This window comes from Mustela lutreola, chromosome 4, assembly GCF_030435805.1.
Source record: "Mustela lutreola isolate mMusLut2 chromosome 4, mMusLut2.pri, whole genome shotgun sequence".
Taxonomy (NCBI): domain Eukaryota; kingdom Metazoa; phylum Chordata; class Mammalia; order Carnivora; family Mustelidae; genus Mustela; species Mustela lutreola.
In genome coordinates, this window is record NC_081293.1 from 107,054,580 (window position 1) to 107,076,144 (window position 21,565).

The 21,565-nt window shown below is 47.7% G+C and overlaps 1 protein-coding gene across 1 annotated transcript in view; it reads right to left on the bottom strand.

Annotated features, from left to right (window-relative positions):
• Nucleotides 1–21,565, bottom strand: part of ABCA13 (ATP binding cassette subfamily A member 13) — a 320,534-nt gene that overhangs the window by 101,814 nt on the left and 197,155 nt on the right. The window contains exons 44-48 of the mRNA XM_059172525.1: nt 20,963–21,212; nt 14,778–14,870; nt 9,464–9,533; nt 5,926–6,044; nt 3,373–3,460 (exon numbers count right to left, since the gene is read on the bottom strand). Of these exons, the coding sequence (XP_059028508.1) occupies nt 3,373–3,460; nt 5,926–6,044; nt 9,464–9,533; nt 14,778–14,870; nt 20,963–21,212 (620 nt within the window). The remainder of the gene's footprint in view (nt 1–3,372; nt 3,461–5,925; nt 6,045–9,463; nt 9,534–14,777; nt 14,871–20,962; nt 21,213–21,565) is intronic.

Consider the following 21,565-nt stretch of genomic DNA (forward strand, 5'->3'; position numbering starts at 1 on the left):
CTTTATGCCTCTGATGAGTGGAGTCCCCCACATCATGCTGAGGAGGCCACAGCCAACCCCCCACACGTGGGCATGAGTGACCAGGTCCATGCCACTGAGCCTCCAGCAGGAGGATCCCTGGACTCAGGACCTGATAAAGACGTACTATGGCAGCCATGGGGATCCAGGGCAGCATCTTACACAGCACTGTCGTGGCAGCGGGTGGCTGATACACACATTGGTACCGTACTCACAGGAACCTCATTACAGTCACTAACACAAAAAACAGATGGCATTGATTTTAAGATCAACATGTGGGTGACAAAGAAACATTTAGAAAAATCTGGAGATTATGGGAGAAAAACTTTAGAAGTGCAAGGGGGGAATGGCAAGAAAATAGATATCGATAACAGAAGAGATGCAGTTCAAAACATCTGGTAAAGCATCACCTGTGGTAACTTCAAAGATAGAAATTGTGCCCAATGCACTCCTTGGCTGGGGTCTGCAGGTCTGGAGACAAAATGCCAGGAGATGGCCGCAGAATGGAGACCAAGTCAGGGGTGTGGCAGCTGGAAGCTGCAAGGGTGGTGCTAAGTGACCCTCTCAGGGGGACAGAAGGTCATCTGGGAACCTAAGGGAGATGCCCCATTGTACCCTGACAGTCCCAAAACACCAGGGCATCCATTTTGCAGGAGCAGCGTGTCTCAGCAAGAACCGTGTGCAGCCACGGACCTCAGGCGGATAAACAGCCCACAGGACCTCCCAGGGAGCGAGGTCAGGAGGGTCCTGCCAGCAGAGGACACCAAGGGAAAAGGGGTCTGAGTCCAGTTCTCTATAGGCAAGAAGCAGCCTGTTGCCCAAAAGGTATATTTCCAAATGTCCCCTCATAGGTGGCCATCGAAGATGACAAAGAAGCAAGGGACAGAGAGCAACCAGTGGCCGTGGAGAAGGTAGAGCGAGACCACACCCAGGGAGCAGGACCAGCACCAGGTGAAGGGGCCTCAGCCAGGGGAGGGACGCCAGAACACTTGCTGAGCACGGGCCCCTCGGACCAGTGAGATCAACAACCGACCTTCCCTTGTTGATGCTGGTGACGGCCTGGGGTTCTTTGCCATACAGAATCACCTTGCCAGGGAACGAGTAATTCACAGAGGGGGAGCATTCTTGACCTTCTGTTTCAGTTCTGTTAACTGGCCCTTCCTTGGGATGAATTTTAAATTCTTTAGGTAAGTTATATATACTTTAGGGTGATCTGAAAATTAACATTTCAGACTTAGCAGAGTCCAAAGGAAGAGCTTTTTTTCCTTCCTCCCTTCCTCCCCGTCCCCCCGGCTCCCTGCCCCCCTCCTTCCCTTCTTTTTCTTCCCTGAAGAAGGATTTTCTAAAACACGAGGCTATGTTCTGCAAATAAGATGTGGGATTTCCTTCCCCGCCAGCCTGGAAGTCAGGACACAGGAAAATCTGGTCACCGACGGAGGACATTAATCTGCTTTCAAGAACACATTATGACACCTCAAAACAGACCTTTCCTCTCAGAGCACGAGTAACTGTGTTTTAGAAAAGCAACTAAGTAGCTGCAAGGAGGGAAAAAGATCCCTCCCTGGACGTTCAAACGTCTCAAATCCCTCTGAGCATGGAAGACTGTGTGTCAAACCCTGGGCAGGGAGCGGTGGCCTTATCTGAAGTGCCTACATTCTGGAAGGTGTTTGGATTAAACAAGCTGAACACTCCAGATGTGTACAAATAACAAAGGCCCCAGGACAGCCATTCTACAACATAATACTTTCATTCACCCTGGTCTGTTTCTATGCAAATTTCCCATTTTCTCTACAAAGAGGCTATGGAAATCAGACAGCCTCTTACAATCATACCCTAAAGGCCAAAGCCAAGGCCAGTGGTAATTCCTGAAAAGGGAATGCAGTGATTTAGTCTGACATCAGCCACCAAGAGCTCCTGGGGACCTTCAGACAGCCAACGCCTTCACAGCCACTGAGGCACCCTAACTCCCTAGCTCCTTACAAAGGGGATTGTTCCCCAGACATCCCAATACAATGCACATGCTGGCCTGTGTCTGGAAAATGACATTAGAAACTGCAGAAGTGGGGCATCTGGGGGGCTCTGTCAGTAAAGCATCTGCCTTTGGCTTGGGTCATGATCTCAGAGTCCTGGGATCAAGACCCCACATGGGACTCCCTGCTCAGCTGGGAGGCTACTTCTCCCTCTCCCTCTGCCTGCCACTTCCCCCTGCTAGTGCATGCGCTCTCTCTCGCTCTCTGACAGAAAAAAAAAAAAAAAAAAAAAAAAAAAAAAAAAAAGAAAGAAAGAAAGAAAAAGAAAGAGAAAAAGGAGCAGGTTCCAGGAAGCCCAGACTGCCAGTCCCACATGTCTGTACACCTACACGCTCTGAAAATTGTTTTGGACTGGTATAGATTGAAAAGGTAAAATATTCTCAAAGGAAAAGAACAGATTTCTTATACCAATTTGGCACATTTTAGTACTAGCTGTATCAGACATTCAAGAAGCCAGCGAAGGTATTTTAGATTATTTTTCTCCCAAGCTATGAATTCTGATATTTTCCTCGTGAGCAATCAATCTTCTCTTGGGTGCTGCCCGCAGAGGAAGAGAGACAGGAAGAGTCCTCAGCTAAAGGAGAAATTTGTGACCAGGGGTACATGGTGATGGTCATTCTTTGTCCGCGATTACCTAGTGAAATACGACGGTTAAAACTACCATCGGGGATTATACTGTGAATCATGAATATGAAAACTTGCTCAGGGATTACACTCTGAAATACTTGTGAAGATACTTGGTTCCACCAAGGGGAGCCCCAGCAGTCACTCGCCCTTGCCGTGGTCCACGAAAGTCCGACCACAATGCAGGACCCCCCCCCACCACGCAGGAACCCCCACCACCACACTCTATCCTTTCTAGATTTCTCTCCCAATAGGCACCGACACCAGACTAGTTCACCCATCCCTGGCAATGAAAGCTTTGAATCTCTGGTCTTTCCCCATCTGAAAACAGTGTCCTTCCTTCCTTGGAGAATTTCTGCTGTGAGTCACCACCTCTGAGTTATCATTGGTGGACCAAGGCATGTTTCCTTGGATCCACTCCCATTCCACACAACTGAAGAGCCCTCCCACATATTCTCAGCGATACCGAGGGAAACATTTCTAATTCACTGGGATCGTCCCAGCAGGGCTTGAAAACCAGATCCATACTAGCAATTCTGAGTAAAAACGTCTTCTCTGTGCTGGCTTTCAGTCCACCCAGCCTTCATAGTAAAAAATGCTAGGGTCTGTTTCGGTTCCCCTCATGCCCGTGAGTATATCTACATGCCAAGTTTCCCCAGATACTCTCTAACACAGGAAGGAAAAGGAGGGAAACTCTTACCTTCGCCAGAGTGTCTGGTTGCGATGTATTTGGATTTGCATCTTGATCTTGATCAGGGATCTGCACCCCGAAAGACCAGCCCCCAAGCCTGATAACAGGAACAGGTGTTAGTGCTTTATTTTCTATTTTGTTTACTTTTTTAAGATTTTGTTTATTTGACAGAGAGAGAGAGAGAAAGGGTGAGCACACACAAGGGGCAGGGAGAGACAGGCAGAGGGAGAGGAAAAAGCAGGCTCCCCACTGAGCAGGGAGCCTGATGCAAGTCTTGATACCAGGACTCTGGGATCATGACCTGAGCCAAAGGCAGACGCTTAACTGAGCCCCCGAAGTGCCCCAGGAGTCAGTGCTCTAACCATTGAGCCAGGACATCCAAGCACAGGGCACTCCATCACCACTAAGTAGTTAGGATGGCCTGAGAACAGTAGCCCCCTAATCATCCACCTTTGGTGATACGACCGCGCAGGGGCTCAGGGTACAGACGGGCTTGGTGGGGCTCCTGGATCAGACGTCCATGGTGGACCTTGTGTATTCAGCAAGTGTGGCTAAGACTTGCTGTACTGGAAAGTGTCCTACGGGGACTGATACTTGGTTAGGAAATGCCTGTCATGTCCAGGAGGGGGTGATCACCAGCAAGCTAACTATTTTAATTAAAAGTCACTCCTCCTGCAGATTGACTATTCTGATTTACATAATCATAATTTACATAGTTTACATAATTTGCATAATTTACATAATTCACATAATCCATCACTCTTTCAAGCTACCCCACTTTGCACTGTTTTGCTTCCCTTCTCTGGCTTCTGTCCTGTGAATCACCCCATCCAGGAAGGTGTCCAGAGGACTTCAGCTGGGGTCAACTTCCTCCTCTTTGGGCTCTCACAACACCCAACATCCCCAAGCATTAATTCACCTGTCAGCCCAGGTTTCCACGGTCTGTCTGCTGGTTTATCGCTCACGCGATAAACTCTGTGAGTTTCCCTGGGTGGGGACAACACCTTTTCCCTCCGTATCCCACGGGCTGTGCTCTGCAGTATCTGGAACCTGCAGAGCTCCCAAAACTGTGGGGCATTAAAAAGGAAGGCTCCTATTTAATTTTGGATAGAGTAAGACTGAAGAACAGCCTTCCGTGGACAGTCCCGCTTCCCTGAGCAGAACTGAGGCAAAGGAATAAGGATACATTCCCACTGGGCTCAGTGCATTCATTCATTCACTCATTCATTCATTCCAGGGTGAATTCACTTGAGAGACAATGAATGGGCACCTTCTAGGTGCCAGATATTATGTTGTGCCCCAGACATATAAGTCCCGCCTTTGCCTGGGACATGTGTAAAAACACAAGAGGTGATCTTGGGAGCATCTGGGTGGTTCAGTCAGTTGAGCTTCTGACTCTTGATTTCGGCTCAGGTTGTGATTTCAGGGTCAATGGATCGAGCCCTGCATCAGGATCCGTGTGCAGCTTGGGCTCTCTCTCCCTCTCTCTCTCTCAAATAAATAAATCTTAAAAAATAAATAAATAAATAAATAAATAAAAATAAAAAATAAAAAGATCTAAGAGAGGGGCAGCAGGAGTGGCAGCGGAAGCACACTGGGAGGTGTCGGGGGAGGGAGCGCTGCTGGGGCAGTGAAGGTAAGGAGGATGCAGGAAAAGTCACAGGGTGTCTCAGGCCCTGCAGAAGGGCCCAGGGAGGCTTCTGTATTGAAGAAACAGGATGCACTTGAGGTCCCAGGAAATCTGCTGGCGTGGCAAACGTGGCCTCAGTCGAAAGTGATGAGCAGCGCCTATCCCCACACTCCTCGTCCAGATCCCCACCCCCACCAGGCTCAAGGAGATTCAGCACCAAACAAGAGCCTTCCCAGAAACTGCCTAGGATGGCAGTCGGCCCCACGTCCACATGTCAGACGCTGCGCGGAGAGGGAGATCTCAAAGGAGGCCATTTCATTGTGCTGGGATGTTAGCTGCCCTTAACCTCCAAACAGGTAAACCACCTCTCGGCTCCAGTGAGGGAATCTCCATTGATAGGACCCCCATCTCACCCCTACCCACCAAGTGGGAGAGCGAAAACCAGCAGTGAGCAACCTTGTTAAGGTCGGCAGCATTTCTTTGGAATTTTTATGAGCATCAACGTTAAACATTTGACTTTTTTGAGTTTTTAAGAATGTTGGCATTTGAGGGGGTGCCTGGGTGGCTGAGTTGGTGAAGCATCTGCCTTCGGCTCACATTGTGACCCCAGGGTCTTGGGATCAAGTCCCACATCAGGCTCCCTGCTCAGCCAGGAGCCTGCTTCTCCCTCTCCTGTTCCCCCTGCTTGTGTTCTCTCTCTCTCCCTCTCTCTCAAATAGATAAAATCTTTAAAAAAGGAAAAGAAGAAAGAAAGAAAGGAAGAAGAAAAAAAGAGAATAGAGAAAAGAAAGGAAAAGGAAAGGAAAGGAAAGAAAAAAGAAAGGAAAAGAAAAGAAAAGGAAGGGAAAGAAAAAGAATGTTGGCAGTTGAAACAATAGGCTTTCCATAGTGACCTGAAGAACAGAAAAGACCCAGGGACAATCTGGACCCACCTGGGTCTCTCCGACGGCACCAGCAAGTACTCCTCCAGGTGGAAGGCTGACAGGTCCAGCAGAATGTGCCCCTGGCGGCTGGTCAGGTAGGGAGCCCCAGCGCTTGTGTTTGGACACTTCTGTAATTGTTTCCAAAGAGGGAAAATAGAAACTTTGTTATAACCCACACACAGCCTCTCTGAAATCACTTTCAACATGACTTTTGCCAGCTTCCTTTTCCTTTTCTCATAACTTCTCTGTGGCTTTTCCGTGCTCTGGTTTGCTAAGCTCCTTGAGAGTCCCCTGCGTTTGAGAATTTCACCAGAATCCCACCGTGACCTTTGCCTGCAGTTTTGACCGGGAACTTCACATCCTTCTCTGCAAGCAAGTTTGGGTGAATTTGCAAGAACTCAAAAGGGAACAATATTTCCACGGGGAAATCTGGCATCTGATGAAATTGAGGCACTGAGTTGAGGGCCACTACGCAGGAGAACTCAAGGGACAGTGTCTCTCACAGAAGTCCCATAAGTAGAAGCCAAACGGCTCTGGTCCAGCACTCACTGGGAGGGCTGACACCTGCCCAGAGCCACAGACTCCTCGCTGCTCAGAGAGGCTCGCCCCAGCACCGTCAGGATCCAGACTCTTGTTTCCCAGAACAGTCCAGAAAAGACAACCCTCTCAGGCAGCTACACCACCAGGACTCCCTTCAGCTTCTAAAGCTTTCCCATCCGCATGCTGTAAGTGAACCCAGCCTCCCCCAGCTCCTAGGCTTTCTAGGGATCGGACACCCATAAAAGGACGGCAAAGTAAGGGTCATAGATAATTCCAGATAAGGCTTCCAGGTTTGTGATCAAACGGACAGGAAAGGCAGGGAAAGGAATGAGAGTCATTATCAATTTCTGCCAATGTCAGTGACCTCAGTCCAGGGGAATGCAACACCCTGTCTAGTTTCCCTACCTCCGGCTTCCTTTCTAATCCATCTGGATTAGATGGACACATCTCTCTAGAGCAGCCGGGTTCACTCAGGTGCCCGCCTTGCAGAAAAATTCAAATTCCAATCAAGAAGTCAGGGGCACTAGAACATGTCCTCAGTTTCTGTTTCTAACCTTATCTGTTTGGTTCCACCCCAACATGCCCTCTGTAAGCTGAATACTGGCCTGCGAAGGTGTCAGGTCTGAAACTTGGGAAAGTACTTGAAAGGGCTGAAAGGGCTTCAATGGCAAACTTTGCAGACGTTATTCAAGTAAGCATGGAAAGGGGAGACTCTCCTGGATTGTCAGGGTAAGTCCTAAAGCAGGCACATGCACCCTTGGAAGAGGGAGAGGCAGAGAGAGAGGAGGAGGACAAAGAACAGGAAGGAAGGAGGCAGCAGATGCTGGAAGGAATAGGAACAGACTCTGTCACCGCCTCCAGGCAGAGCGCCCTGATTTCATCCCTGTACACCGGTTTTCAGACGACTGACTCCAGGCAGTGATAGGATGGACTTGTTGCTTGAAGGCACCCTATCTATGACAAGTCATTACAGCAGAGACAGGAGGCGAGTGCCCCCTTCACTCAGTCTGTGGGAAGCCACGCTCTTTGTCGATGGTAGGCTTTGAGTCATATCTTGGGGTTCTCCCGGGACAGTGAAGCCTGAAACAACCCCTGGTTCTCCGGGGCCAGCTCGATTCCAGTGCCCTTGCAGTGGCGTTGTCTACCAAGCAACATGTCCCCCTCAGAAGCAGGGTTGCCCTGGAACACTGCTCTAGGTTCGGAAAGACTCACACAATCAATGAAAACCCCAGGGAATGGGCGTATTCATGCACACCGGGGCCTCTGGATGATACATGTGAATTTAAGGGGAGAGAAATACTTTGCCTTCCAGTAACTGGGCTCAGCATGATCTCTGGAGAGTGGAGACCCAGCGCTGGGTTCTGGCCATCCTCCCGCACACCGTGTGCGGCCCCTCTGGGCCAGCCTGTAAGGCGGCACCATTCCGTGCGGCGGTTCTGAACTCCACCCGGACGTCCTGTCTCCTGGACCAGAGTCCTCTGCCTCCCAAAGTGTGGAGCAGCATTTCTCAAAGTGCGTCTCAAGGAACCCAGGTCCACAGACAGGAAGGAGTCATTGGTCGAGTAATCAGCAGGGAATCCTGTGTCTGTTCTAACCCACCATCGGCGCCAGCACGAGCTGGCATCAGGATGGGCTGCAGCAAGGGGACCCATTTGGTTCCTCTTTATCTGCATGTCCGAGGCTTGTCTGGCTATGTCACAGGAACCTTTCTTCCCTCCGTGCATAATACTGCAATGTTATGGTTCACGCAAGTTGGCGTGAATTTAGGAACATCTCTGTTCCTTTGCCATGGACACCCAGTCTAGTGACAACAGAGCTAAGGCAGCTCATAGGAAAAGGTGCTGATTGAACAGAATGATTAAGTCAAGGCCAGGAATAAGGGCACAGAATGAAAAATTAGTGGTTTCATAACAGAAGGGAATAAACAAGAGAGGGAGGAATCCATCATTGCATCCAGAAAACCGGGAGCCAGAGGTAGCTGGGCTCTCCCTGCAAAGAAGCACGCAAGAGGGCTGAGCAGCCAGATAGCCAGGTCCCGGGGACATGGGTGGAGTCTCAGCAAACTCTCAGGTCAGCCACCAACCATGCCTCTGCCACGGGGCTGTGCCACCGCTCTCACTCACGTGCCACGCTCTGCGTCAGAGAAGAAAACAGGCCAGATCCATCCAGAAAAAAACCTCCTCAAGTCACTAAGCTAGTAAAAGAAATATATCCCATGTTCCACTAAACAGAAAATCCCTGGAAACATGGGCTTCATGGGACCATGTTTTCCTAACAGACCCTTGGTCCATTTCAACTGCTTTTCCTTTCTGGAAATGAGGATTGCACATTAGCTTGGTGAGTGTGGCTAACAGGCTTTCTTATTAATTACCTTTTGAGATTTGCTTTGAGATGAGTTCCAGTCAGCTTTCCAAATAAGTTCCAATTCCCACCCTGGCGCAGAGTGGAGAGCTTAGAGCCCCGCTTTAACAGTGGAATCCGTACCCCCATCTGTTTCTATAGGACAGCCGTAATCCAACAAGACGGGTGGTACCTTAGCTTCTAATATGTAGCTCTCTCCACACTCCAGCACGTATAAGACAGGACGCTGGAGGTCATCCTGCCTTAAAATTGGGGGAAATGTCTCCCCAAAAGGCAATTCTAGCTTCTTTCTCATGAATCGAAGATTAATTTGCTCACTAAATGCTGTCAGAGATGTCAATGGTCATGAACAGCAGAAAATGAATAGTAGGGTCACTGTAGAGCCCACAGAACATGCCAGGTCACTGGGGAGCCCACAGAACATCCCAGGTCACTGTAGAGCCCACAGAACATCATATCATGTAAATGTCCACTCTGTGTACTGTAACTTTTCCCAGAACCAGCTAATCAGGTCAAGCAGAGAGTCACAGAAGCTCCCTGAGTTAACGGTGATGAAGACGTCGTAGACGTCGTAAACAGAGTACGCTCATTTTTGTGACTTGAGGTTTGAAACCTACAAAAGATATAACACACCATAGAAACCTACCAGGCAGCCACAGGAGTCGGGCGTTCGGGCCTGAGACAGGGGATCCGCGCGCCAGCATGAAGAATTCCTCCTAGCAAACAAAGGAGAGACTCAGGATGATCTTTCCGATAACAGAGCTCCTTGATTTCCATAAAAGTGAGTTGCACCAGCCCAGAGCCGCTCAGGAGATAGTTATCTCCTGCTGCAGAAGGCAGAGCTCTTACATTTGTTTTCACAGCTTGAGCTGCTAATCTGATGACAACGTTTCATTACAATGACAGTATTTCCATTCTATTAAATGATGCTCACTTGGTTGGCTGTACGGAAAGTGCTGCCAAGGCTCCCAGGAACGTGCGCCGGGGCCCGGGGCTCATCTGCCTGCGCAGACACCTGCTCTCAGGCACTCTGCTCTGTGCACCACGCCAGCCAGCGATAAGCATAGGAGCTGCTAATTCGGCTTCGTGGAGCAACACAGCGATTTAATCAGCATTTAAAGACAAACAAGGATTAATTTTCCAGTATGAAGAAAGGCCGCTGGACAGAAGCGGTGAGGAAAGGACCTCGTGGAGTGGCTCCAAACCTTTCATTCCGAAGTTCCCCGGGTGCTCTCACCCTTGGAGTCTCCGTCTCTTTTTTCCTGATGCTCATAAATCAGAAGTTGCTTTAGTAATAATCATCCCTCTCTCCTCAAAACTTGGTCAAGAAGGGAGGAAATGAACATTTCCCGAACAACAGACACGCTGCTGGGGATTTTTGCCAAAACGTCCCGCTGGCCCCGCTTTTCAGAAGGGGAAATGGAGGCTCTCAGAGAGAGCTCGTCCAAGGTCACACTGAGTAGGACAGGTCTTTGGTGCCCTGAGCTCCTGGCTCTGGGCTGTGCTGCTCCCAGGTGCTCCCACCAAGGTGCAGAGCTCCAGGCGACGACAAGAAGACCCTTGCTGTGTCCACAGAAGCAGGTCAACGAGAGCCTGGCTTCTTCCGGTCTGGGATGTGGCATTCAGGAATGCTGGGTTTCCGGTCTCCGGAATGCAGGGAAGCTGGGATTCCTGTCTGGTATGCATTTTGAATCTTGGAATGAGGGAGCTGCCCTAAGGGCCTGATCTCAGGAGGAAAGGGCCCTGAGACACAAACTTGCCTAAAGGAACAACAGCCTTTCCCACGGGGGCAGCAAGGGCACCCCAGCCCGTCTCAAGGCTGGCTTCAAGCTAACACTGCCTTGCTCGTGGCCTAAGTCCCTCGGTCTATAGCAAACCTCACTCACTCGCCTTGAGATCTGCAGACCACTGGCCTGGAGAGCAAAGGACCAGAATTTCCCAGAAGACCAGCCCTGACTGCACTTGAGAACACCTGCCAATGCCAGCAAGTCTGTTCAGGGTCCTGTGGACAGGTGACTCAGCACCAAGCACTCACTTCTCTGGCACGGAGACCCTCCCCCCTGCTTTTCCAGCACCCTCCCCTCTAAAATTCTCCCGCTTGGCCTGGAGGATGGCCTTTGGGACCATAGCCCACCTTATCTTCCCAGATGGCCAGCTTCCTGAATGAAGCAGACTTTCCTCATCCACGATCCCTCGTCCCTCAAGTATCAGGTTTCCAGGGGCGAGCCATGGAACATGAGTTCAGAACAGGTACCCGGTCCAGTAACAAGACCACCATAGCACGTGAGCTGAGCGCTACTCTTTCTAGAGAACCGGGAGCCCGGGATGCAGAAACAGAGCGGGGTTAGGAACTTGCCCACGACACACAGCAAAGACAGGGTAGAGCTGAGACATGGGCTCAGGCAGCGTGCCTGAATCCGGGCTCTCTGCCCCTGCCCCACCAGGGCAGATCTGCGCACTCCTCGGGATCTCAGGGCTTCACCTCAACATCCTGAGTCTTCCCCGAAGCAATGTGTACTGACTGCTCCTAGCTGCTGACCCAACTTCAGGAGCCCTGGGAGTCAGAGGACAACGAGACGGTTCCTCATACTGCTACTGACCGTCGAATCATGGAAATGACCTTCCACCTCTCCCCACCTGGCTTTCACAGTTGAGTGAAAATTAAAAAATCTGCTTCCTTCCACTCTTGTTCTCTGTAAAGCATCAACAAGCACGGGTGGGCGAAGGGACCATTTTGTCTCAGAGACAGAGGGGAAAATGTCACCAAATTACAAACCTGGTAAAATGAAATTAAATACTGAAAGCTACAGGTTGCCTTTCAAAAACTGGTAACTTTAAGCACATTTTAAAATTTAAATAACACATCATGTATTATGATGGGAAAACTTGTATTTTAGGTCAGGCTTATACCACAATTAATTTTTTTGGAGCTCTTTATTACCTTCTGTACAAAAAGAGGTAAAAGTCAGGCATTCATCATCATACCCTTACATAGGAGACTCAGAGGAGCTCAACAGAAAAATAACCCGTAAGCAGAATCCCACTTAGTATCTTAAAGATTCCTCCAATTTAATAATCAAATGATTGGTCAGGTATGCCAGGAAAGGAAAATATAGATATCCCTAAATTCAAGACTAGCTTTCACTTACAGAAGGAAATTTACTTGTCTTAAGGAAAACATTTTGCTTTCATCTGGGATCTTAGGAAATCAAGCCTATTTTTGTCACATGGGCAGAAATTATTAATATATTATTAATTATTCATAGTGAGGGGCCCAGGGCTGTCTGCCCCAAAATATGCAACCGTGATATATTGATTATTTTGGATTAAATTTACAGAAGAGCTCTTGCTGGTGGAGGCCAGACACTCAGACCCTTTGTCCTGAAAGCAGGAGAAATGTCTCCCTGAGGAAGGTAACCTCTCTTCTTTTCTGGAGAATCCTGTATAAGCAAACCTTGTATCTTCTTTACCAATTGCCTACCCCAAACCCAAACCTCTTTGTTTTGTAGGTTCTTTACAAATGTATTGTCTCTTAGTCTAAAAGGTGTCCAGCCAATTGCTTTGGTCACTTCTTTGAGCTCCCATACATACTAATTAAATTTGTTTTTCTCCCGTTCATTTGTCTTACATCAATTTAATTATTAGACCTGCTAAAGAACCTAGAAGGGAAGAAAGGAAAAGCCTTCAGCCCCTAAAATAACATTCTTGAGTGAGGCAGCCTCCCCTCCCCCACCCCTGGCCTTTTGTCCTGGTGACCAAGACAAAGGGGCAGGAAAGGTTACAAAATAGGAATGGTTAAGAAGAGACCCTGTGCATTTCCCCAGAAAAAAAAGGAGAAAACCAACACACAGATTCTGGAAGGAAAAGAAAGGCTGAAGAGAAAAACCAAGGAGGGTGAGCTAGCTGCAGGGGGGTGGGGAGGGCAGCTGAAGGAGGGGGTTCGGAGCCTGGGGAGGGGTGAGGATGGGGAGCCATCCAGAGTGCCAGGAAAGGAACTGCAATGCTAAATATGTTCTGCTGTTCTTAGCACTGAATCTACTTTTTCCCTCTCTGGAGAAATTTGATAAAGAGATGTCCTTTGGGGGCACCTGGGTGGCTCAGTCCTTAAGCGTCCACCTTCGACCGAGGTCATGATCTCATGGTCCTGGGGTGGAACCCTGCATCAGGCTCCCAGCTCAGCAGGAAGCCTGCTTCTCCCTTTCCCTCTGCAGCACCCCCACTTGTGTGCGATCTCTCTCTCGCTCTCAAATAGATAAATAAAATCTTAAAAAAAAAAAAAAAAGTCCTTTGATCAGTCAGCCACACTCCACAGGCAGGGCCAGCCCAGTTCTCTGCAGGCCCTGGGCTGCTGGTCAGTTTCTCCAAGCCTGTTTTACATCCCACACTGCCCCCCACCCCCGCCTGGACACAGCAAAGGGACGGACACAAACGTATTGCCATGGAAGCTCCTGCTTAGTAAATGGAATTACTTTGTTTTTCAACACCAGACTACAGTGAGGCGACATAATTAATTTCCCATTAATTCGTTCATACCAAGCCCCTAATAGTTATTCCCTCCTGATTGATGACTTGACTAATGCACCGATGTGTCCTTGTCCTTGCCCATTAGAAAAACCACTGCCAAAATTGCATTATTGTCTAGATTTTTATATTTATGACTCCAAAGCGTACACTTTGGTACTTAACACATCCTTGTGGTTTTATCATGTTCCCCACGTGCTCTTCCCGGAACTGTCCATTCCTGGAGCAGGGCCAGGTCGGACATCAACCCTGGTTCCTCCCACAGCACTGCTCTTACAGTAGATGCTCAATAAGTAATAGTCAAGCAAACTGAGAGAGGAAATTCTTTACAAAGAAAGGCAGGCTTTCACAAGTTTCATTAAAAAGTTGTCTCGATGTTATCACTTTCAAATCTTAGAAGGAAAAAAATCTTCAACGTAATTCACCTCCAACAGGTGAACCATTTTAAGTTCCTTTGGTTAAAAATAAAAAATACAGTCTTTCCATAAGTACAAGTTTTTCCTAAAAGTAAATTACCACACATTTCATATTTACTTACTACTTCATGCTTTTTATCCTTGGGTTTTATCAGACAAATTGAATACTATTAGTTATTAATTTTTTAGCTATAATATAAAGCTTGTGTTTGTGTTTACCAAGAAAAGAAGGGACAACTATGTAGCCTAACTGACTCCTTAGGCTAATGTATGTCACTTAACATTGCAAGGGGGCTGGGTGGGAGAGCTGAGTGGCTCAGTGGGTTAATCCACCCACTCTTTTTTTTTTTTTTTTAAGATTTTATTTATTTGAGAGAGAGAGATGAGAGAGAAAGCATGAGAGGGGGAAGGTCAGAGGGAGAAGCAGATTCCCTGATCAGGAAACCCGATTCAGGGCTCGATCCTAGGACTCCAAGATCATGCCCTGAGCTGAAGGCGGTCGTTCAACCAACTGAGCCACCCAGGCACCCCAAACACTCTTGATTTCAGCTCTGGTCATGAGCTCAGGGTAACGGGGTGGAGCCTCAGATGGGTTCTGTGCTCACCATGGAGTCTACTTGTCCCTCTCCCTCTGTGCCTTCTCCCCCATCTCTAAAATATATAATTACAGTCTTTTTTTTTTTTTAAAGATTTTATTTATTTATTTGACAGAGAGAAATCGCAAGTAGATGGAGAGGCAGGCAGAGAGAGAGAGAGAGAGAGAGAGGGAAGCAGGCTCCCTGCTGAGCAGAGAGCCCGATGCGGGACTCGATCCCAGGACCCTGAGATCATGACCTGAGCCGAAGGCAGCGGCTTAACCCACTGAGCCACCCAGGCACCCAAAAAAATATATAATTACAGTCTTTTAAAAAGAAAATAAAATGAACCTGGAAGGGGAAAGACCAGTCAGGCAGGGAGATGGTTCTCAAGGTCTACAGAGTTGTGGGTGGAGGGCACACTCTCAGAAAGGCAACCGATACTTACAGGTTTGGGTTCAAATCAGCACAGAGTGGATCCTGATCTCCAAACTTCCTCAGAAGCACATGGGTGAGCTCCTGGCCCTCGCTCCCGCTCCCGCTGCTGCTTTATCGGAAGACAAAATAAGGTGGCCATGTTAGTACTTGTTGGCAGAGATCACAGGACAGCACGTCCTAGCTGAGCTGATCGGGGCACTGGACTCTTACATCTGTGATCGCAGATAACGCTTTCTGTTGAGTTAGTATAGTAAAGCGAAACCATTATTACATATTAATTGTTACATATTAATGCTCACACTGTATTCTTGTCCTCATCTTCTCACTTCTGCAACATTGTCATCTTTGGCATTTTTGCATGGCTTTTTAAAACAAATTTTAAAGGCTGCAAAAGGTTTCATCACATTAATATATTAAAATCTATTTTAAAAATTCTCTTAATGTTGGAACTCTGGTTTTTTGAATATTCTATTGGCCACTCTGCAATTGAAGTTTGTATTTTTATGTTTTTGTTTTTTTTTTTCTATATGTGAGCTATACGGAACAACCATTTTCTTGGTAAATCCTGTGTGTGCTTTAAGTAGACAACGATTATCATATTTATTTTACTGGCACAAGCATCAGAAGTCAGGTGATAGTTGCTGAGGAATACCCAAGACTTAATTTCCTTGCTGAAGATACCGCGGGCGGTAAGACACACTATTCCTCTAACCTGGGGAGGTGTGGAAACAAACTCTATTACATTCCATACATGGAGTGAAAGAGATACCTTGACTTGAGAAAATGGAGAGGAAAAGAGCATTTACATCTGTCTAAATTGTACTCATTGGGAGTGGCCTCTTTGAAGTAATTAAAACTCTGAATTACTACTGCATTTCCAAAAGAAAGGAGGTTTATTACTTCCAGAACTTATATCATTTATTCAAAATGCTTCTGAATAGACATGGTAGGGAACACTTCCCGCATAAAGAAAAATGATGTACTACTAGCATGAGCGGTTACTTACATGTAGAGGGTGGCCTCTAATCTCTTTGGAAAGCAGCAGGTTCATTAACAAATGCGCAAAGAATGAACAAAGGTTCATTTTAAACAACTTAAAACAGAAGCTTTCCGTAAGGAATGTAAGACCCCGGTGTCATGTCCAAACACGGACAGGGTTCTGATTCCCGAACAGGGTTCTGAATCGCCCCAGCAATCAAATACAGGGGGGTCGAGATGCTCAGTCTTACTGAACCTCCACGACCCAGAAGCACCAATAAAAGCCCAAAACGAAAAGGAACCTCATTGTTTCCCACAGTGCAGCCTTATGCCCAGATCAGATTTGACAGAGATTTCAAATTTTCCTAATCCCCTCAGTGAGCCTCCAACACACCAAATAATGTTTCCTCAGCTTCACATTGACCAGCTGCCACCCCTGTGACCTTCCTCGTTACCTACACGCCTTGAGAAGGGAACTAAGCCCCCCCAGCACTCCTCCGACCTTGCCATCTCTGGGCAAAAGCTGCCCAGCACTGTCTTCCAGAAGGCTGCACGGCCGCCCCACTCCTCCCCTGCCCCGCCCAGTCCAACCTCACCCCACCCCACCCCATCCCACCGGGCCAGACCCACCTCAGCCCAACCGAACCTCACCTGGCCCCGCCTCGCCCCTCCCAGCCAATCTCAACTCCACCTGACCCCAGGTGGCCCCGCCCCTGACCCCTCCCCCACCCAACCCCATCTTGCCCCGCCTATCCAGGCTTGCCCTGCCTGGCCCCGCCCAGTCCCACTAAACCACCTTGATTGGGCAGCTCCTCCCCTGCCCTGCAGCTTCCCCAAAAGTGCATCCCCTCTCCCTGCACTTGCTTCTAAGTCATCTTCGGCATTTGTGCTCTGAGTTCCTTCTCCTGTAAGCCCTCCTCTGCCTCCTCTCTCTTCTCTCCTGTTCCTGCCCAGTGGCCTGGAGACCTTCACCACTGGCTTTTGACATCACCAGTGGTTTTAAAAACAACTAGTTTTTAACTGATGATCTCCTCTCATCACAGGAGAATACGACCCAGGGGAGAAAGGACACCAGGCTTAGGACTGCAGTTGGAACACAGTAGATTCTCAAAAATAATTCACGAAGCAAACTGTGATCTTATGACTGGGCTAATCCTTCATCACTATCCAAATATTTTACCTCCTTAAATATAGTCTTCCTCGACCTCTTAACTTTCAGAGAGGAACAATTTTAATAGAAAAGAAAGACCAATCATGACAACAAATTAGTTTTGTGTTTGCTGAGGACAACTCTTTTCAGCTCCATACCTGTGTATAAGCTTAGGATAGGAACATGGCTGTAGCATCCAGCACAAAGTAATTATTTATAGGAAAACACCATCTTCCCGACTGCATAAAACACAATAAAGGTTTTTAAATATTCGGATGGTTTACAGTTGACCTAATAGGATTCCATACAGCAGTGGACAGAAAGGACAGTGATGAAACACTGAAATTTACACCAAAGTAAAGTCTCCTAAGTTGGTGTTATGACCTCTACATAAACAGGCTCCCCGTTTCCGACAAATGAGAAAACACGTTTACAAGGAAAGGGACATATTTTTTACTAAAATGTTGCCCATAAAAAGAAAACATTATTTGTGGCATCTGTAGAAATACTCTGGATTGCTTTCTTTTGACCCATTAATCTAAGAACAAATATGAAAGTTTAAAATCCTTTTTTCTGAAAAACATACTGACCTACAAAGTGGTTTGCTTGGAGCTTACTTACTAGACTTACTAAGTGCAAGTTTAAAAGTTATGGTTTGCTTTCTACTAGATTTTTGCTTAGGTCTAGAGATCACTGCTTTAAAAAAAAGAGAGAGAGAGAGACTGGCTTTAAGTTGTCCCTTGTGGTCTGAAGATTCAAATGCTTGTTCCTAAAACTATTACTTTGTGCTTGTCTTCAAATCCTCAGCTATATTTTAAAGTGCTGTTAGAACCAAGTGAAATCTGTCATTACCAGACTCTAGAAAGTGAAAATCAGTGCCTAATCCTGATTCTGGAGGCAGTACCTTACAGGATACTGTTTCTCTCTCCCTGTTACTCACAAGCATCAGAGAGACCCAGGGAGCTTGCTGGTACAGAACAAATACATATTTCTAAACATCACCCCAAAGGGGCTTCCTGTTGCTAATGGAGCCCCCTGGACTGAAATCCGCAGATCCCTTGAGAAAAAGATTAAAAAAAAACAAAAACAAAAGATCCAACACTCTAAAAACAAAGAAGAAATCCTACAAGCTTACAGACAGAAAATATTATCTAAGAAGAAAAGAGAACCAGGCAAACAGGCAGCTGCAGGGGTGGTGGGGACTGTGGGAGGGTGGTGGTGGGGTGAGTGGAGTGGGGGGGTGGCATGGGGGGTGGGGGAGGGAAAGGCGCTATCTACCATCTCCTGATAACTCTGAAAAGGACAAAGCATCCAGAAACTCTGATTGCAAACCAAGGTAGACTATGGCTCCCCAAAATACACCTCTTTGGCATAAACATTTTCCTAAGGTGGTTATTTTTAAGAGATACATAAAAGCACTGAAGAGGATATGCAAGATTGTAACTGCTTTGGAAAAAGTTTGGCATTATCTCCTAAAGTAGGATATTTACATGCTCTGCAAGTGATCAGCAATTATGTTTCTTGGACCAGCCATGAGAGGCTCTTATATGGGTATAACTATTATTAGACATTTATTAGAATATACTAGAATGTTCATGCAGCACTGTTCACAATGGCAAAAACAAACGAACAAGCCAAAAACAAACAAACAACAAACAAACAAAACCTGGAAAGAGCTCCTAATGCCCATCATTAAGAGAAAAGATTAATAAGTTGTGGTATATTCACACCACGAAATACTGTCCAATATTCAAAACAAATGATACGCAGAAACATGGAACAATATGGAAGTGCATAATCATGCACTATGAAGTGAAAAAGGTCATTCTCAGATGCATGGGGTTCTTTTGTACACTTCACAACAGATACAGAATCGGGGTGTGTTTATTCAGAGGCAGAGGGCTGGGATAATGGGGTATGGAACATGCGTTCAGTCGTAGCCTCCAAAGGCTTCAGAGACATGCTCATTGCAGGACTGACTAGAAGTCAGCAAACAGAGGAAATCTGGCTCTGTGTGGCCAGTTCAACATACTAAAAGCTCTGAGAAGTTTATAGAAAAGAAACCTATTTAACTTTGTTTTGCAACTCAATCAGTCCCAACAGGAAGAGGGATCTCTTCAGCGGCATTCAGAATGGATACCCAAAGGAACAGCTCTAGCTCTCGGTGAAACAACCATTTAAGAGATGCCATTGTAAACTAAACCGGATTAGATCACGGCCCACATTTCGCAGCCTCTTAATGCTGCTGCTCATTGTCCTTGAAGGATGTGGCCTCTGCCTGGAATGCCTTCCGCACATGCCAGGAGAAAGACTTTTGCCGGATTATCTCGTTACCCTTCATGTGACTCATACTTCTTCCTCTATCTGGAGAAACTTCTTCTACCTGCCTGGGGAGCACCAAGCTATCATTGAGGAGATTCAGTTCAGGCGCGATAGCCTTTCAAAGGCTTTCCTGGACACCCACAGACAGAGCACCACACCCTGTCCACTTTGTCACAACCCCACACTGTGTATCTATGCCTATCATTTTCCAAGAAACACACTTTATAATTAAACAACTTAGGATAGTTGCAGCTCCTTCCCACTTGGGGAGTGTGGCAGAGATGAGAACATTGGGCCAGAACGCCTTAGTGGACGCTGTCCTTCTGGTCTGTTCCTTTAAAACAGTTCAAAGAAGATGAGGGCAGGAACATAAAATATCTAGGCAGAAGGAAAAGGAGCCCACTTGCAGAGGGAACACATGGGGCCGGCCCACATTTCCCGAAACAGAGCAGAACTCTTTGTGAGTTAATCTCAGGCTCCATGGATCACAAGGACACACAGAGGAAGAGCACAATTAACCGAAGGACCCAGACATGAACTGGACAGTTTGTCATCAATTTCACCTTCTCTGCCTATATTTGTCTAAATCTAATTCCAAATTACACATCGTTGTAAAAGCAACTAATACTGGGAAGCACCAAGAGTCTGGCTAATTAAGCTTGTTTTTTTCAGTAAGAATAAGTAGTTGACAAAGGCAGAGCTCATCGTGCCCTCCACACCATGCGCCCCCTGGGTCATATGCGCCGCACCCGGTCCCCAGATGTCTGAGCATCACCTTCCAGAAGGAGAGCTGTACCTGGTCATTCAGGTTGGTGATGCTCTCAGCACGGGGCAGAGCTCAGGGGACAAAAGCTTGCCTCATTCTGGGGAGCCAGGGAACCATCTCAGGTCCCTCCATCTGGCCCCCAGCAGTAAAACTAACCCACTAGAAACACACTTTGCAAATTCATCTCCTATAAAACTCCAAAATTACAGGCAGCAAACCTGGACTTCCTCCAGCCTGGAGACGCATATGGGTTCATTCCCACCCTGAGAGAAAAGTCAGATGTGTCTCTGCAAAGACAGGCGTGCAGCTCCTGGCTGTTGTCCCAGAGCCAACCAGGCGGGTTCTGTGAAACCCAATAGTCCCTCTTATCCACAGCTCTGGTTGTGGATCACCTACAGTTGTAAGAGGCTTTCCTCCAGGCAGACCTTCAAGTCATTCATCCTGAACTCATCACGTCGGCACTAGAACTAGGTGAGTACCGGGGAGAGCCCACATTCACGTCACTGTAGACTATCTGTTGTTCAGAGTGCTCTGTTATTGCTGTTGTCAGGCTCTGCCTGCGCCTGATTTAGGGGTGAAGCTATATCGTAGGTCTGTAGGCATGAGTAGGAAAAAACTCAGTATCTCCAGTCCATGGGCTTACCCTATTGAACCCAGTGCTCCAAAATCATGAAACCTCACATATATTTGAGATTCTTAAAAGTATCAAAGCTACTGGGACACCTAGGGAACCTCAGTCACGTAAGCATCTCCCTTTGGCTCAGGTCATGATCCCGGGGTCCTGGGAGGCAGCCCTGCATCAGGCTCCCTGCTCAGCAGAGAGTCTGCTTCCCCTTCTCCCTCTGCTGCTCCCTCTGCTGTGCTCTCTCTCTCTCAAATAAATAAATAAAACATTAAAAAAAAAAAGGATCAAAGTTACTGTTATTCATAATCCTGACATAACTTGGAAGTAAAAGAGGGGAAAAAATAAGGTTCTTACCTGAAAAAGGAAGCTTCAGCCCTGTCGTAATGGCCTGGTGTCAGTTTGAGGGGAGGGTAGTCGATGGCCAGAGGCCTCACCATGAACAAGGCCATGGCCAAGGCCACGAAGAGGACGGGCAGCAGCAGGTCGGAGAGGGCGCCTTTCCAGGCCCGGCGTGTGTGGCGGAGCCGCTTAACCAGGAGGGCGGTGGCCTGATCCAGAGGCCGAGGGCTGCCCCACACGGGCGGGGTCCTTGCTGGGGCATCACCTGCAGAGACAGGGACATGCAGCCAGCCTGAGGCCAGGGGACCCCCCTCACGCACGCACACACATATGCACACACACACTCTCTGGGTTCTGGGGATCCCTCCAGGGCTCTGGCAGCTCATGGTGCAGGAGCACCCCCGTTCTCACTCCCCACACTGAGGGGGACACTGGAAATTTACATACACAGGATGTCTTGTGACCTGGCAGGGCACAGACGGAGTTCTCCTGTTGGTGAAAATGCAGCGTGCTCCTCAGTGTGGACTCAACCATGTCCCCAGGTGCATGCTGGGGGGCGGGGGAGGGGTGTCAAGGGGGGCAGCCCCCTCCCTGCCTCCCTTCTCCTGCTACATCTCT